This window comes from Rana temporaria, chromosome 2 (assembly GCF_905171775.1).
Source record: "Rana temporaria chromosome 2, aRanTem1.1, whole genome shotgun sequence".
NCBI classification, from domain to species: Eukaryota; Metazoa; Chordata; class Amphibia; order Anura; family Ranidae; genus Rana; species Rana temporaria.
In genome coordinates, this window is record NC_053490.1 from 183,100,152 (window position 1) to 183,116,337 (window position 16,186).

At 40.1% G+C, this 16,186-nt stretch overlaps 1 protein-coding gene across 3 annotated transcripts in view; it reads right to left on the reverse strand.

The window, feature by feature from the left end:
* Positions 1-16,186, reverse strand: part of UGGT2 (UDP-glucose glycoprotein glucosyltransferase 2) — a 446,216-nt gene that overhangs the window by 356,488 nt on the left and 73,542 nt on the right. For all 3 annotated transcript variants that reach the window (XM_040336106.1, XM_040336105.1, XM_040336104.1), the window contains exons 9-10: positions 15,115-15,214; positions 2,644-2,704 (exon numbers count right to left, since the gene is read on the reverse strand). In XM_040336106.1, coding sequence (XP_040192040.1) covers positions 2,644-2,704; positions 15,115-15,214 — 161 coding nt within the window. The remainder of the gene's footprint in view (positions 1-2,643; positions 2,705-15,114; positions 15,215-16,186) is intronic.

Here is a 16,186-nt window from a genome sequence, read left to right on the forward strand (position 1 = left end):
TGTTTGGATGAATCATATACCACATGCTTATTATTCATCTGTTTCTAGTAAGAAGATATGTTTGACAGCACCGTGGTGTGTGTTGATTTTACACTCAAGCTGGTGAAAGGTTCTTAATTTCTACGTTCACCTATATTCACCGTCTCCTCATCTGTCTCTTACCTTCAGCGCTGCAATTGGACTTTATTCATATATATTTGGACACAAGCACAATTTTTTTGCCCGGTATTTACCAAAACCTCAAGCTCTAATTATATAATGGATATGGGCTGAAAGTGCACACTCAGGTTTCATTTGAGGGTATGTACATCCAAATCGGAGGAAGGGTTTAGGAAGTATAGCTCTTAAGAAAAGCCAATCCCCTTTTTTCAAAGAGACCAAAAGCAAATTAGCCAATTTAATCAACAGCCGTATCATGGCCAGGTGTGGGTTACTCCTTTTTTTATTTCTTCATCGACTAAGCAGGTGAAAGGTCTGGAGTTAATGCTAAAGCCTCGTACACACAATCTGATTTCCATCAGACAAATCCGTGGAATTTTGTGCAAAGGCCGTTGGCCGTGAACTTGTTCTGCATACAGGTGGCAAAACTTTGTTGGCCAACATACACTAAACTATGTGTTTTTTTTCAGCTCTTTAGCGCCACCCTTTGGGTAACTTCTGCTAATGTTGTCTTATGGTTAGCATTGGTTCGGAGCATGCGTGTTTGTACTTTGGACTTTTTTTTGATGGACTTCTTGTACACACGATCGGATAATCCGACAAGACACATTTGTTGTCTGAAAATTTTAAAGCACGATATCCCATATTTGTTGTCGGAAATTCCTACAACAATTGTCTGATGGAGCATACAAACGGTTCAATTATCGGACAATAACCTGCCATGACACATGTGTTGTTGGAAAATCTGATTATGTATACGGCCTTAAGTGTGACATTTGCATTTGGAATCTATTGCTGTAAACCTACATCATGCATTCAATGGAGCTGTCCATGCAAGTGAAACAAGCCATTGTAAGGCTTTAACAAAAAAAAAAAAAAATCAGATAGATAGCAGAAACATTAGGAGTGGCCAAATCAACAGTTTGGTACATTCTGAGGAAAGAGGAATGCACTGGTGAGCTCATAAACAGGCCTGGATGGCCATGGAAGACAACAGTGGTGGATGATCGCAGGATCCTCTCTATGGTAAAGAAAAACCCATTTAAAACATCCAGACAAGTGAAGGACACTCTCCAGGAGGTGGGCGTATAATTATCAATGTCTTCAATCAAGAGAGGACTTCATGAGAGCAAATACAGGAGGGCTTACCACATGGTACCTGAAGAATAGAAAAGCCAGATTATACAATACCGAAAAACATCTAAAAAAGCCAGTTCTGGAAAAGCATTCTTTGGACAGATGAAACCAAGATTAATCTGTAACAAAATGAAGAGAAGAAAAATGTGTGGAGAAGACTTGGAATAGCTCATGATCCAAAGCACACCATGTCATCTGTAAAACATGGTGGAGGCAGTGTGATGGCATGAGCTTGCATGGCTTCCAGTGCCACTGGGTCATTGGTGTTTATTGATGATGTGACAGAAGACAGAAGCAGCCGGATGAATTCTGCAGTGTTTAGACATATACAGTCAGTCCAGATTCAGCCAAATGCAGCAAAGTTGATTGAACGGCGGTTCACAGTTCAGGACAATAATCCAAAACATACTGCAAAAGTAGCCCAGGAGCTTTTCAAAAAAAGAAGTGGAATATTCTGCAATGACCGAGTCAATTACCCGATCTCAACCCAATTGAGCACACATTTCACTTGCTGAAGGCAAAACGAAAAGGCAGAAAGATCCGTGAACTGCTGCAGTTAGAGCCTGGCAAAGCATCAGAAAGGAGGAAACCCAGTCTTTGATAATGTCCATGGGTTCCAGACTTCATACAGACAATTGCCAGTAAAGGATTCCCAACAAAATATTAAAAATGAATATTTTATTTATGATTATATTTATATGTTCAATTACATTTGAGCCCCTGAAAATGGGGGGGGGGGGCTGTGTATAAAAATGGTTACAGTTTTCTTAAACTTTGTACTTGAAATTTATGTTCAGCCCCTTGAATTAAATCTCAAAGTCTGCACTTTAAATACTTACCTAGGTGGTTGCAGCATCGGTCCCCCAGCGCCTCTCACACCGAGAACCAATCGATCTAACACTGACAATCGCTCAGTTCTCACAGCTCCCTGGGCTGAAAGCTGGCGACGATCAGTCACAGCTCTCTGCTCTGCTCCTGAAAGGCAGAGGCGGGTGTTGGTCCAGCGATCTAGGCGGATCACGACCCAATAGTCATGTAATGCAAGGACTGGACAGACTAACAGCAGCAGAGAGCGAAATTCAGCTGAAAACAGGTCACAGGAGTGGAAAACAATATTGCACTCATGTGCTCCATAGGGGAAGTACAGCCAAATGAGCTTTGGCTGTACTTCTCCTGTAAATAGATATTCTACCCCGACAGCCACATAAAATCAGAACTTACCTCTGATAGCATCTAGCCACATACAGACAAAAGGTATGTGCCAACTGATTGTGATGTAGAGAAAAAATACCAAGTTATAATGTATCATAAACACAAATACATCAGGTCAAAATTATAATAACAAACCTTCTGATTTTCTTCAATTTCTTTTCTCATCTCCTGGTTTATTGCAATTCTGGTCAGAGACCTGTGGTAAACATAATAAAAAAAAGAAGATTTACTACAGCAACATATATGTATTTCTACTATTTAAAGTACTACACCTTTTAGCCAAAAAAACACACATGCACAGCTCACAACAGGAACATTTATATTTCTTATTACATTTTCTGAAATGCTTTTAAGTGTCACCTTTTCTTATGCCTAAAAAGCTTTACAAAGTGCTTATTGCATTCATTAGAAATTGCTCTATATTTCAGGCAAACCTGTATCCAAATACAAACATAAAACTATTTTAACAGTCTTGCTGGGATAGGTAAATAAAGTCATGGAAAGGCTAAATGCGTGTCTTTCCTGGAAAAGATGCTGCTCCAGGCTCCCCCCAGTAATGCTTAGAAGATCAATTCCAAGTTAAATGAAGTATAGAAACCAGAGGTGACCGCACATATCTTCCGTAACTTTCAACAGTACTTTGCCTGAATGCCAGAATGTTCTGACAAAGTGCTTAAACTTGCCTGCCTCTTGTACATTCCTACCTGCCAGTGAGGTTGCCCATCAGAGTGTTCGTATTTGTCAGAATGGATGCTACTATTGAAAACTGCTGCAGGTATGTGCAGTGATCTCTCGTTAAAGTAACTCGGTTCAAACAGATGCCGGTTATTGTCCTTTTTTTTTCTTCACACTATGGCGTGAAGGAAACAAAGCAGCAGCTTTGATTAGAAACCGAACGTGCTGCAATTCAGTGCCAGCTTTCAGTGCCCACAAGTGCCACCTATCAGTGCCCACAAGAGCCACCTATCAGTGCCGCCTATAAGTGCAGCATCATCAGTGCCCACCAGTGGCACCTTATCAGTGCAGCCCATTACTGTCACCTCACCAGTGTCCATCAGTGCAACCTATCAGTGGCCATCACTGCCACCTTACCAGTGTCCATCAATGCAGCCTATTAGTGCCCATCGCTGCTGCTCTACCAGTGTCCATTAGTGCCCATCAGTGCAGCCCCATCAGCGCACATCAGTGCCGCCTCATCAGTGGACTTCAGTGAAGGAGAAAAATTACCTGTTTGAAAGATGTTATAATATATGAAAAAAAGTTTGTTTAGCAAAAAATAAAAAACAGTGGTGATTAAATACCACCAAAAGAAAGCTCTATTTGTGAGAAAAAAAATATGTCATATGGGTACAGTGTTGCACGACCGCGTAATTGTCATTAAAAGTGCGAGTGCTGAAAGCTGGAAATTGGCCTGGGCAGGCAGGGGGGAGAAGTGACCAGTAAGCAATTTGTTATTTTGGCAAAACTTGTTACAAAGACAAGAACAAAAGTATAAGTCTGAGGCAGAGCAAAAATACTATTTTACAAACATGATGACACAAGGAAATAATAAACCAGTACATTTAATGTGAAAAAGCTGTTAACCCATTCATGGCCAGGAGTAATTGAACCCCTGGTTCCCTCCACCCACTTATACCCTTCCCAGACTCCCACCACCCTTTCGCCATAGGAGACACGAATTCCACAAAAAGTCAAAAGTCTTGAAAGTCACCAATTTTTTAAATATTTTTTACATCAGATGGGAAGTGTAAATTCAGTGTCCAGCCTTACCAGTAAAACAGAAGTAGTTCATATCCGATACCCACTGCCCAACGTTCCACTATACCAGTCAGTGTTTATATTGATTGTTCCATTATGTGCTTGCGTTGCAATGTGCAGCAACCAGCTCTACAGACAAGTACTTTGTTTGATGCAGAATTAAACCCAAAACCAAAAATGTAATACAGACGTACCCCACTTTTAAGTACATAATGGGGTTTATTTACTTAAGCTGGAATGCGCAAAATCAGGCTCACTTCGGCATTAAAACCAATGAGCTTTCAGGTTTTATTATGAGGCTTAATTGAACAAGCTGGGGTTAGAAGCTCATTGGTTTCTATGCCGAAGTGAGCCTGATTTTGCGATTTCCATCTTTAGTAATTAAACCCCATTGTGTACTTAAAAGTGGGGTATGCCTGTATATTCCAGCTTACCAATCATTCAATGTGGTGGTTGCGACAGTTTTCTTTTCTTTTCTTTGGCTCCCCCCCTGTTTTCACCTGGTTATCTGACCAATAACACCTGCATTAGCATGCCTCCAATCTGGATGAAGGAGCACAGGGACATCAACAAAACTGGACAGCAGTTGAGGGGAGTGTTAAATGTACTAGCAGATTACTAGGCACATTCACCTCCTTCCTACTCAGGCCAATTTTAAGCTTTTAGAACACTTTAAAATGACAATTGCACATGCAACAATGTACCCATATGAATTTTTTTTTTTTGAGACGGATAGAGCTTTCTTTTGGTGACATTTATTAATTACTAGGGGTTTAATTTTTTTCTAAACAAAAAAAAAATTAGAAAACGAACACAAAAGGTTTTAGTTTCAGTTATAATATTTTGCAAATAAGTAATTTTACTTCTTCACTTATGTGTGCTAATGAGGCTGCACTGATGAGCTGCACTGATGGGGCTGCATTGATAATCAGTGCAATTATGAATGTAAACAGTGCTGATAGCCTTGCCAGTTATCTGGACTCCTGCTAATCACATGGAAAAGGGCCGCTGAGGTGTAAGCACTTCATTCTGGAAGTAAGGAGAGAAGGTCACATGCTACTTCATACCAAGAAGTACTGGGTAATTCTAAAGGCTCCAATAGGCATATTTATCAGGGGAGGGGGAGGCATATTTATCAGGGGAGGGGGAATGCTAACAAAATAAATCATTACTATGCCCTGACTGAGCAAAGGAATTTCTTAAAACAACTCTCAGCCACTTTGCATGCCAAAATATTTTCACACTTTTTTTTTTTGGACATGTGAGGCTCATCGCCATGAGCATAGAAGTGAACCAAAACAGTATTACAATAAAAAAAAAATAAAAAAAAAAAAAGAAGATGTCTAGGTGGACATTCAAAGGTTGTATTACATTCAGATTCTACTTACAATGGCCAAGCAATGCCAAAATATTACAATAAAAAACAAAAAAAACACTAATTTCAAGTGTCGGTTTGGGGTTTTATTTATAAATACATTACATACCCTTAGGCTCCATGCACACTGAAGCTAAAAAAAGCTATAAAAAAAAAAAAACGCCAGTAGCTTTCCAACGTTTTTTAGCGTTTTTGCAATAGCTTTAATCAGCGAACTTTTTTTTCTTTTACTTTTTTTCTCAATGGATAAAATGGCGCAAAAAAACGCTGGCGTCAGCGTGTTTGAGCATTTAGCATTTTTTTGCATTTTTCCCGCCCAAAAAACGGCACTTTGAATGCAAATTTCGGGCATTCAGAAAAAAGCCAATAAACTCCAAAGCTCATTAACACTAAAAAACACCCAGGTGTGCATGGGCACATAGGTCAACATAGAGTTTATGGGCTTTAAAAAAAAAAAGCCAATAAACTACAGTTTATCAGCTTCCGTGTGCATGGAGCCTTAATGCTCCCTAATAGTCAGAGCATTTTTATTTATATTAAAAACACCCAATTTGCACATTGCTTACTATTCCTATCCCATAGTTTTCTGCATTCAGCATAAATTGCAGGTGTATTACCATTGGTGGAAGACAAAGTGGCAGAGGACAACCACCCAGTATCAAGGCCGATTGCCGGGTCAAATTGGCCAGTTCAATAAAAACCAGCTGATTCAACTAGCCATTTGGCCCATGCGGGCTGAATATCGGGCAGTTTAATGAAATCTGGCTGACATACGGCCCATGTGTAAATTCTCAAGAGATAGGTTGCGCTCATTTGCCACTGCAGGTAAAATGCAATGCTGCTTTTTCATTCACACAAATTTATATAAAGAAAACCAAAAGCGACTATTAAAATGTAAAGATGCATCTGAAACTGACAAGATGGTGTAAAAGAGGGATGAGAGTGATATTGTAGTTTATAAAAGTAGAATGGAAGTTGAAGATCATCCTCTGTTTTCACATGCAGAAATGCAAAGTAGGAATAAGTCAAATCACTTTTATATTGGTTCTATGCAATCTATTTTTACATAGTGGAAAAATAAATATCCATTTTACAACAAAATGTGAAAAAAAAAAAAAATTCTACTACTGACAAAATGATGGCATGTCTAAATCCAGTATTTGTAAACAGTTTTGTTAAAAGAGCTGTGAACAAGATTGCGTTTTTTTTCTAAAGCATGGTACAATCATTGGTATAAAGACAAGAAAAAAAATGTTATCTGCCAATCCACAATGCTCGCAACACAGCGATAATGGTACAGTATAAGCAAGTCTTCAGTTTGCAGTGCAGTAATGTCAATGAACCATGAATCTACTCTGCAGGCCAATAAATACATCTGTACACAATGGAAAAGAAGACCACACTAAATACTACAAAAGCACTTATCTGAAATATCTGTGGAACAGAAGACAGAAGGAACAAAGTTGAGGTCAAATGCAGTAAATTGAAAGAACAAAACTATAATGACAAAAGGTTTTACAGAGTGCATTTACATTTATTGGCCTACAAAAATATTTAAGCAGGAGGAATATGGGGTGGTGAGGATAGGAGGACACAGATTATACAAGAAATTATTGTTTGCAAAAGCAGCGAGGACACAGGTCATAAAATTCTCAATTTTATATGAATGAAATGCCAGGGTCATTTTACTGGCTCTATAAAGAATCTACAGCAAACAAACCAATGCATTCTGAAGACACTTATCACACATACAATGTACCTCATGTATAGATACTGTTTTAAGTAATTTATAACCGCAACCTTCAAAAAAATTGAACTACGGTATACGTTTTCTAGAATGAAGGATAATATTAGGCTGTAGAAATAGGCCATTATGCATCTTGAGTATTTCTGCACAAATGACTCTTAAAATGTGATTTAAAATAGTCTTAATATTGTAAAATATAGCTTAGGAGGTACCATAAACTGCTAACCAGATTAAATATAAAAGAGCTGCCGACTTGGCGGTAGTTCTGACTGTTTCCACTGCAGCATCTGCTAAATAGGGCACTGCTTTCCGAACAAATCCAGGGAGTCTAGCACCTCTTTGGATTTACTGTCCTGTGCTACGTGGTGCATTAATCTGCGAACCCATGCATCCGCATTTCTAGCGACATATGCTGAGGCCAATGCAGGGCCCATAGCAGCTGCATTGGTGTTCCAAGCCCTGCGTAGCAAAGTTTCAGACTTTTTATCCATCAGATCCCGAATGTTGCCGGAATCTTCGAAGGATAGATCCGAGTGTTTGGATACTTGAGCCAATAAAGCATCCAGACGCAGAACTTTAAAGAATCGGTCTTCTTCCTCAGCTTTGAAGGGGCACCTACACTTCCAGGTTTTAAGTCCTAACACCCTGCGCTCAGGTTCCTTCCATTCTCTTAAAATAAATAAATATCCTTAAGAGATTGGTGTACAGGAAAGGATTTGGTTTGGGTTTTCCTGAGTCCCCTGTACAGTTTGTCTTGTACTGAGACCTGCTTGGGCGGTAGCTGGATGTCCTCAGAGGTATAGATCGCTTTGAGGAGATCTTCCATATCCTCCACAGAAAAGAGGTGGCCGCCAGGTCTAGTATCCCCCAGGCTACTCTGATCAGAATCCTCCCCTTCTTCCTGAGAAGTTTGACCCGAGGATTCTAACTCTACATCTGAGTAGGTTAGAGACGGTCCCTGAGACCCTTCCGTAACACTAGTTTGGGTCTCTAACAAAGAGGGGGAATCTTCTGTACCTACAGGAGCTACATCCCTGTTTGCTACCGTGGCTTTGAAGGACTGGAGAGTATCAAGCATCTCAGTCTGTAGAGCTCTGCACTCCTTCATAGCTTGCGCTGTCTCCCTGCCTGTCAATTTGTAAATACCAGTACATTTGAAACAGAAGGGTTTTGCATTGTCCTGTGGGAGTTTATTACCACAGTTCCCATAGCGCTTTGATTTACTAGAGGATTTGCCCCTAGACCTGCTGGTGGTCTCCTGGGCAGGGCATTCGGTCTCTGAAATAGATAACAAACCTCTGTTATCCATGGGCTATCCCTGGGGGAGAGTGTAAAAAGGGCCACCCCAGAATCACCTCCCCCCGTCAGCCAAGTCACTCACCCCCTGTGGCGACTTGTGTTGCTGGAATCGGTCCGTCCTTGTCCATTCTGCTTTTGGGCAGCCCTGCCGTAGGCAAAGATTGTTCTGTGCAGGCTGGGGGGAGACGCAGGACCGTGGACGGCTCCCGTTGTTACCGCTCGGAGGCATGTGGGATGCCGCTCGCCGACATTTTGGCGTAGCCCGGGCGCGCGGAAGTGACATCATCCAGGCGTGCCACTCCGATGCTTCCGGACATGCGCGGTAGCTCCCCAGGGACGCCGGAGCCCGCATCACGGTCCGGAGAAGTTCCTCTGTGTTTAGTCCTGTTTGAGGAACCACCAGCAGCCACGGAGACTCCTTCCCTGCAAGAGGGGACATCCTAGCGGCTCCTCCACACCATCCACCACTGTCAGGTAGGAGGAGAGAGTGGGATAGATGGTCCCTGGGGACATGGACACCCTCACTGTGCCCAATGCCGCCAGTATTCTCAGGGAGCTTTTACTTGTAGCCCAGCACACAACGCTCCCTGAGAATACATAGAAGGGAGACCCCCCCTGAAATAAAGCCAAAGCTTTTATCTGACCATGCAGCCCCACTGACTGCCCTTGGTCAGAAAATCCAGGGGGAAGACCTTGGTCCCAGACCTTAGTCTCTTTGCTAAAAAATAATAAACTGTTTCGCTGCCATCCTGTTGGGAAACACAATCAATAACTGAGGGACAGAGGGAAGGGTGGGGCCTTTTAAACTCTGTTGATTGTGTTTCCTGTCGGGTGGGACTCGTCATCTCAGGTGTGCCGTCCTGGAAGATGACTTGAGAAAAAATGTTTTTTTTATATATTTTTGTGGGATATTTATTATTGCAAAAAGTAAAAAAGAATTTTTGTCAAAATTGTCACTCTATTTTTGTTTATAGCGCAAAAAAAAAAACGCAGAGGTGATCAAATACCACCAAAAGAAAGCTCTATTTGTGGGGGGAAAAAAAGGACCCCAATTTTGTTTGGGAGCCACGTCGCACACGCAATTGTCAGTTAAAGCGACGCAGTGCGGAATCACAAAAAGGGGCAAGGTCCTTAACCTGCATAATGGTCCGGTAGTTAAGCAATTATAGTTTTATGTGATTGTAATGATGTTCTCTTTGAATTTAATTGATACATCTAGAAGCATGTCTGAGTTTCCCTGAAGAAACAGATACATCTGCAAAATGCGTTGCACTCTATGTTCAAGAATCCTCTAAGCTTTTGCTGGGAACAAGCATCATTACTGACAATATGACTCATGTTATTCACACATTGGAGATACTTTCTTTTGTGACAATGTTTTATGTATATTTGTACAATAAATATGATATTTTAAACAAAATACATAGTATCTGTGCCCACCTCGGCGTCAGCATCACATCCTTAAAAGTCCTGGTTCCATATGGAAAAAATAAAGCCCTTTCCAATTTTCTTGTAACCAACTGAGCTGACCTCTATTATTGACATTTCACATGATTATACAACTCCTGGAAGACAGCTATCACTGTAGTTCTAGGAGCCCGACGAGGGACCTTCTGCTCTTGGTATCTTCAACAGTAGAATCGCTGCAGGTGTTATGCTCGTCCTCTGCCCTCCAATTGCCCAATCACAGAAGCCTTTGTATTATGGGAACTCATTCACAAAATATAAAGGCATTCTGTGAGTATGCAGCAAAGGGGAGGGTTAGGAATAGCTGGTCTGTTTGCTTCTCTACCCTTACAGCCAGAGTGCATCCTTGGCAGAGACAAACTTGTAAGATGGGACAGGTAAGTGTCCGATTATCAAAAGTCAGCATCTGCAGTAGTTGTAGTTGCTGACTTTTACTATATATTTTTTTAGTAGTAACTCTGCTTTAACCACTTACCCCCCGGACCATATTGCTGCCCAAAGACCAGAGTACTTTTTGCGATTCGGGACTGCGTCGCTTTAACAGACAATTGCGCGGTCGTGCGACGTGGCTCCCAAACAAAATTGGCGTCCTTTTTTTCCCACAAATAGAGCTTTCTTTTGGTGGTATTTGATCACCTTTGCGGTTTTTAGTTTTTGCGCTATAAACAAAAATAGAGCGACAATTTTGAAAAAAATGAATATTTTTTACATTTTGCTATAATAAATATCCCCCAAAAATATATAAAAAAACATTTTTTTTCCTCAGTTTAGGCCGATACGTTTTCTTCTACATATTTTTCGTAAAAAAAAAAATCGCAATAAGCGTTTATTGATTGGTTTGCGCAAAAGTTATAGCGTTTACAAAATAGGGGGTATTTTTATGTCATTTTTATTATATTTTTTTTACTAGTAATGGCGGCGATCAGCGATTTTTTTTCCGGTACTGCGACATTATGGTGGACACTTCGGACACTTTTGACACATTTTTGGGACCATTGGCATTTTTATAGCGATCAGTGCTATAAAAATGCATTGGATTACTATAAAAATGCCACTGGCAGTGAAGGGGTTAACACTAGGGGGCGGGGAAGGGGTTAAGTATGCCTGGATGTGTTCTTACTGTGGGGGGGGGTGGCCTCACTAGGGGAAACACTGATCCTCGGTTCATACATTGTATGAACCGAAGATCAGCATTTCCCCTGCTGACAGGACCGGGAGCTGTGTGTGTTTACACACACAGCTCCCGGTCCCCGCTCTGTAACGAGCGATCGCGTGTGCCCGGCGGCGATCGCGCCCGCCGGGCACACGCACGGGAGTCGGGGGCAAGCGGGGGGCGCGCGCGCGCCCCTAGTGGCGGCTGGGAGAGAGGACGTCATACTACGTGCTCTCGCCCAGCCGAGCCAACTTGCCGACGTATAACGGCGGTGGCCGGTCGGCAAGTGGTTAAAAAGGAACTGCAGTCTGCTCCCATAATTTGTAATAAAAACATCTTTGCCATTCTGAAGCTTCCCTCCAACCAATTTACATATTATTTTATATATACTGGGATTCTGTACTTGCCAATATGCTCCACCTGTCTGGCTGCATCCATTTTAACTGTGGACAGCTGAATATGCTGCCTGTTCACTTCCTGGATTTACACAGAGACACACCTCCAGCTCTGCAGCTCTCATTGGCCCTCTTATGACTCCCTTCTTTCCTGGCAAACTCTCACAAGAGCGAGAGAGAGCTGTGCATGATGTCATGCGCCTAGGTTTTTTACCAGACAAGAAACAGGAAGTGGGCTGTATAAGATATTTAGTGGCAGAAAAAAAAATGTTTGACTATCCAACGTTAAAACCACAAGGGCAGAAAATTTAATAGATGTAAAAGGTGAAAAAAATTACTATAGTTCTGCTTTAAAGTCCAATCAAATAAGTTGGGTCTAAGCAGTCAGAAATTACTGCAATAACACTGTTGCACAGTTTTGAATCTGAAAAAAAAACATTAAATTGTTATACAAAAAAGTGTCATCCAGATCCTCCAATGTAGGACTAGCAGACTGAGAATATCAGGAGCTGAACAACCAAGGTTCTAGGCTTAGTACTAAATGCAATTGAGAGCTAGCAGTTCTATCAAACACTCACAACTACTTACCATACTACTAAAACGAGTGCAAATCTAAAACTGCGCTATAGCAGAGAACCCTGTCATTTTAAAAAGAAACTTGACCCTTAAATTGATAATAAAACAAATGATATGGTTTCTGCAGTATGTGGGTACAGCAAATGCCAATTGTAGCTGCTGCCCAATCTTGTACCATGTGTACAAGGATATTTTAGCCATTACTGTATAAAACTCTGTTCAAAGGAATGGATATTTTAGAGAAGTCTTGTTTGAAATTCCTGCTTCAGATCACCCTCACAGAATTTCAACGGAAACAAATCCAGCACTTTGACTTGGCTTTTCTAACATGGAATTTATTATTTTAAAGAAATGCAACCACTTCCCGACCGCTGTCCCTCATATGACATCCTGGACTTTGAGCGGGGATGTCTGATTGATGGGTGCAGCTACAGGCATCATTCAGATATCTTTTAGAACCGGCGAATCCCTACACCATAAGAACAATCATAGCGGCTGTTTCGCCGCTTGATCATTCTTATGAGAGGCGAGAGGGGACGCCCCCCTCCCATGCTTCTACCGATTCAACGCTGTGATCGGTGAGTTTTAAAATGGATCTGCCTGCCCCGGATGTTGACAATAGAAATTCCTGGCGTACCAGATGGTCGCCAGAGTCTCTATGATCGGAGGCCGGGCGCAATGTTGTTATGACGTCACGCCCGGGCTCTGCATTCAAAAAAAAGGGGCCGCCTCGGCTGGGAAGCTGAGATCGGTTTACTTTTTTTTTCAGGCTTCCCAGCCTAGTGGTGAGATGTAGGGTCTTACTGACCTCAGATCTCACTAGAAGGAGGACCTTTTTTTTTTTTTTAGTGTCAAACTAAAAAAAGAAAGTATAGATAACAATACAAGATAGATAGATAGATAGATAGATAGATATATAGATAGATAGATAGATAGATAAAACTGCTCTTGTCAAAAACGTTCTAAATATATATGCGTCAAGGCAGCAGAAGAAATGTGATAAGCATATAAAGTCCAATATAAAAGTAAACTGCGCCACGTAGGAAACCAGACATCAGGCTGGTAAAAAGCAATGATAATAGATAATATGAATAAAAGCACATTTAGTCCAATAAAAAGTTTGTAGCAGCACCACCATGTGTCAGCAAAACTTCAGTGTGAACACACCACCACCAAACTGAAAGCCGCTTACCAGAACCACCCAAACATTAGGCATGTAGACAGATTATATTCAATGGGCTCCACATCAGATTAGCATCAGACTGGGGAGGGATCCAGGGAGCAGATCAGATCAACAACCGCCATTGTATTCTCTAGGGTCTTTGCTTAAAGATTTTTTTTTATATCATTTATTTTTTTATATATATATATATATATATATATATATATATATATATATATATATATAATAAAACACAAATGGTGAAGTCTGTGGCCTACTTTCACTATCCCGGCGCTCAGGAATTCACAGGATCCCAATAACTTTGTTTAAAATAAATGAAAATAAAATAGTGTTGCCACTAAACATAATATATAATACAAATAAACATTTATTTATTTATTTTATATATATATATATATATATATATATATATATATATATATATATATATATATATATATATATATATATATATATATATATATATATATATATATATATATACATACACACATATATATATATATATATATATATTATATACACACACACACACACACATATATATATATATATATATTATATACACACACACATACACACACACATACACACAACTATATAGAAAATTCAGCAGCCGCTTTTAGATCTGTAAAACAAAGATAGTAAAGTGTCAAATCTATTCAAGTCCTGTGATTTACTAAAGCAGCGCTAATTATCACTCCACTCAGCGTGACCAATCTTTTCTTATAATAGTTCATAAGAAGTTTGGGAGTGAGGGAATATATCCAGGTGACCCCAGAAGTGCTTCTAAACCTTTCGGGTTTGTACTCACCAAAAGGTTGAGTTTAGTAGGCACTGACAAGCAGTATATTCACTCCTCTCCCATATCCCGACTGCACTTGATCTCCCAGACTGGCTCTCTAGATCTCCTCGGATGTCCCAGGTTTATAGAGGAAAGGAAAACTCAAGATAGTGTAATTACGTTAAATGCTGGTCGCGTCCACCACAGCTACAGCTACAAGGAAGTAGCGGTGTGTTGGTTTGTGGTGGACGCGACCAGCATTTAACGTAATTACACTATCGTGAGTTTTCCTTTCCTCTATAAACCTGGGACATCCGAGGAGATCTAGAGAGCCAGTCTGGGAGATCGAGTGCAGTAGGGATATGGGAGAGGAGTGATATATACTGTGAATAGGAGTGAATATACTGCTTGTCAGTGCCTACTAAACTCAACCTTTTGGTGAGTACAAACCCGAAAGGGTGTGTGACACACGGTGGAAGCTGTTTGGATTGAAGAGCACCTCGTAGTTTAGAAGCACTTCTGGGGTCACCTGGATATATTCCTTCACTCTTAAACTTCTTATGAACTATTATAAGAAAAGATTGGTCACGCTGAGTGGAGTGATAATTAGTAAATCACAGGACTTGAATAGACTTGTCATTTTACTATCTTTGATTTACACACACAAGTATATATATATATATATATATATATATATATATATATATATATATATATATATATATATATATATATATATATATATATATATATATATATATATATATATATATATATATATTTTTAACATTAGCAGGTCATTGAATGATTTCTGTTGCCTCATGTGGTTCTTTAACACAGCAGCAAGTTACGATTACATTTTTTCTTACCTTGCTTTGATAGGGAAGTTCTGGCACATATCACGCAAAACTTTTAAAGCTTCATAAGGAGGAGTGGAGGAAATTTTGGAGGCAGCTTGAAAACTCAAATCTGAAAAACACACATTGACACTAAGAAAAATGTGCAACTAAACAGACTTGAGAAAAATTAACAAAAATGGTAGTGTTCTTTGCATCAATTAACAGATTGCTCATAGCAGCTACTGCAGAGCACATTTCACATGATTTCTGACACATCTTTGCAATTAACTAGAGACAATGTATTACATATTCAATTCCAACAAGCACACTTTGCTACTAAATGGCAACATACTGTCCACAGTAGGAAAAGCTTATTTCTTAAAAGAAAAAAAAAAAAAAAGCCTTTGATGTCTGTTTTAAGGAGCAGCAAATGTATTTGATATCATACGGACTTTACCTGCAGCTTTCTGACAGCTTGTGAAATTAGGCAAGCATAAATATGTGTTCAGTATGATAACTTGGAGCTGAGCAATCATACAGTTTTAGAGACCCACAGTTTTCCACAGATGTATTATGAATTTAGGGTTGCCAACAAGCACGTTTGAGATCTCCTGATAAACATTCATATCCGTAACTGCAAAGTGAACATCACTGGTATAATTGCGGCAATATGATTTTTTTTCAAAATGGCATTTAATTGCATCTAGCTGTTAGCTAAGAATGTATTTTCACAGTTTCCACATTATATTTGACTGCAAAAGTCTGTATCAGTTAAAACAAATTTACTGGATTAACATACACATTCTTTATGCATTAAAGCAATGCATAATTACTCAGTAGCACACTGTGCATCTAAACTGCATTTGGCCCAGGAACAAGCACACAAAATCAGACAGGAAGCCAAGCTCAGTAGAGGTCTGCTGTCTATATGTGGCCTACAAAATGTCCGAGTGTCTTTGATACTTTACAGTAGAGTTCTGTCCAGCTCCTCACAGCTCATAATATAATAATCATACTTGCTCTAGGCTCACACACAACAATTCTCAGAACGTGGAAGCATACCAACAGCAGCAGTCAAGAGATCAAACCAATGCCCCTTCCA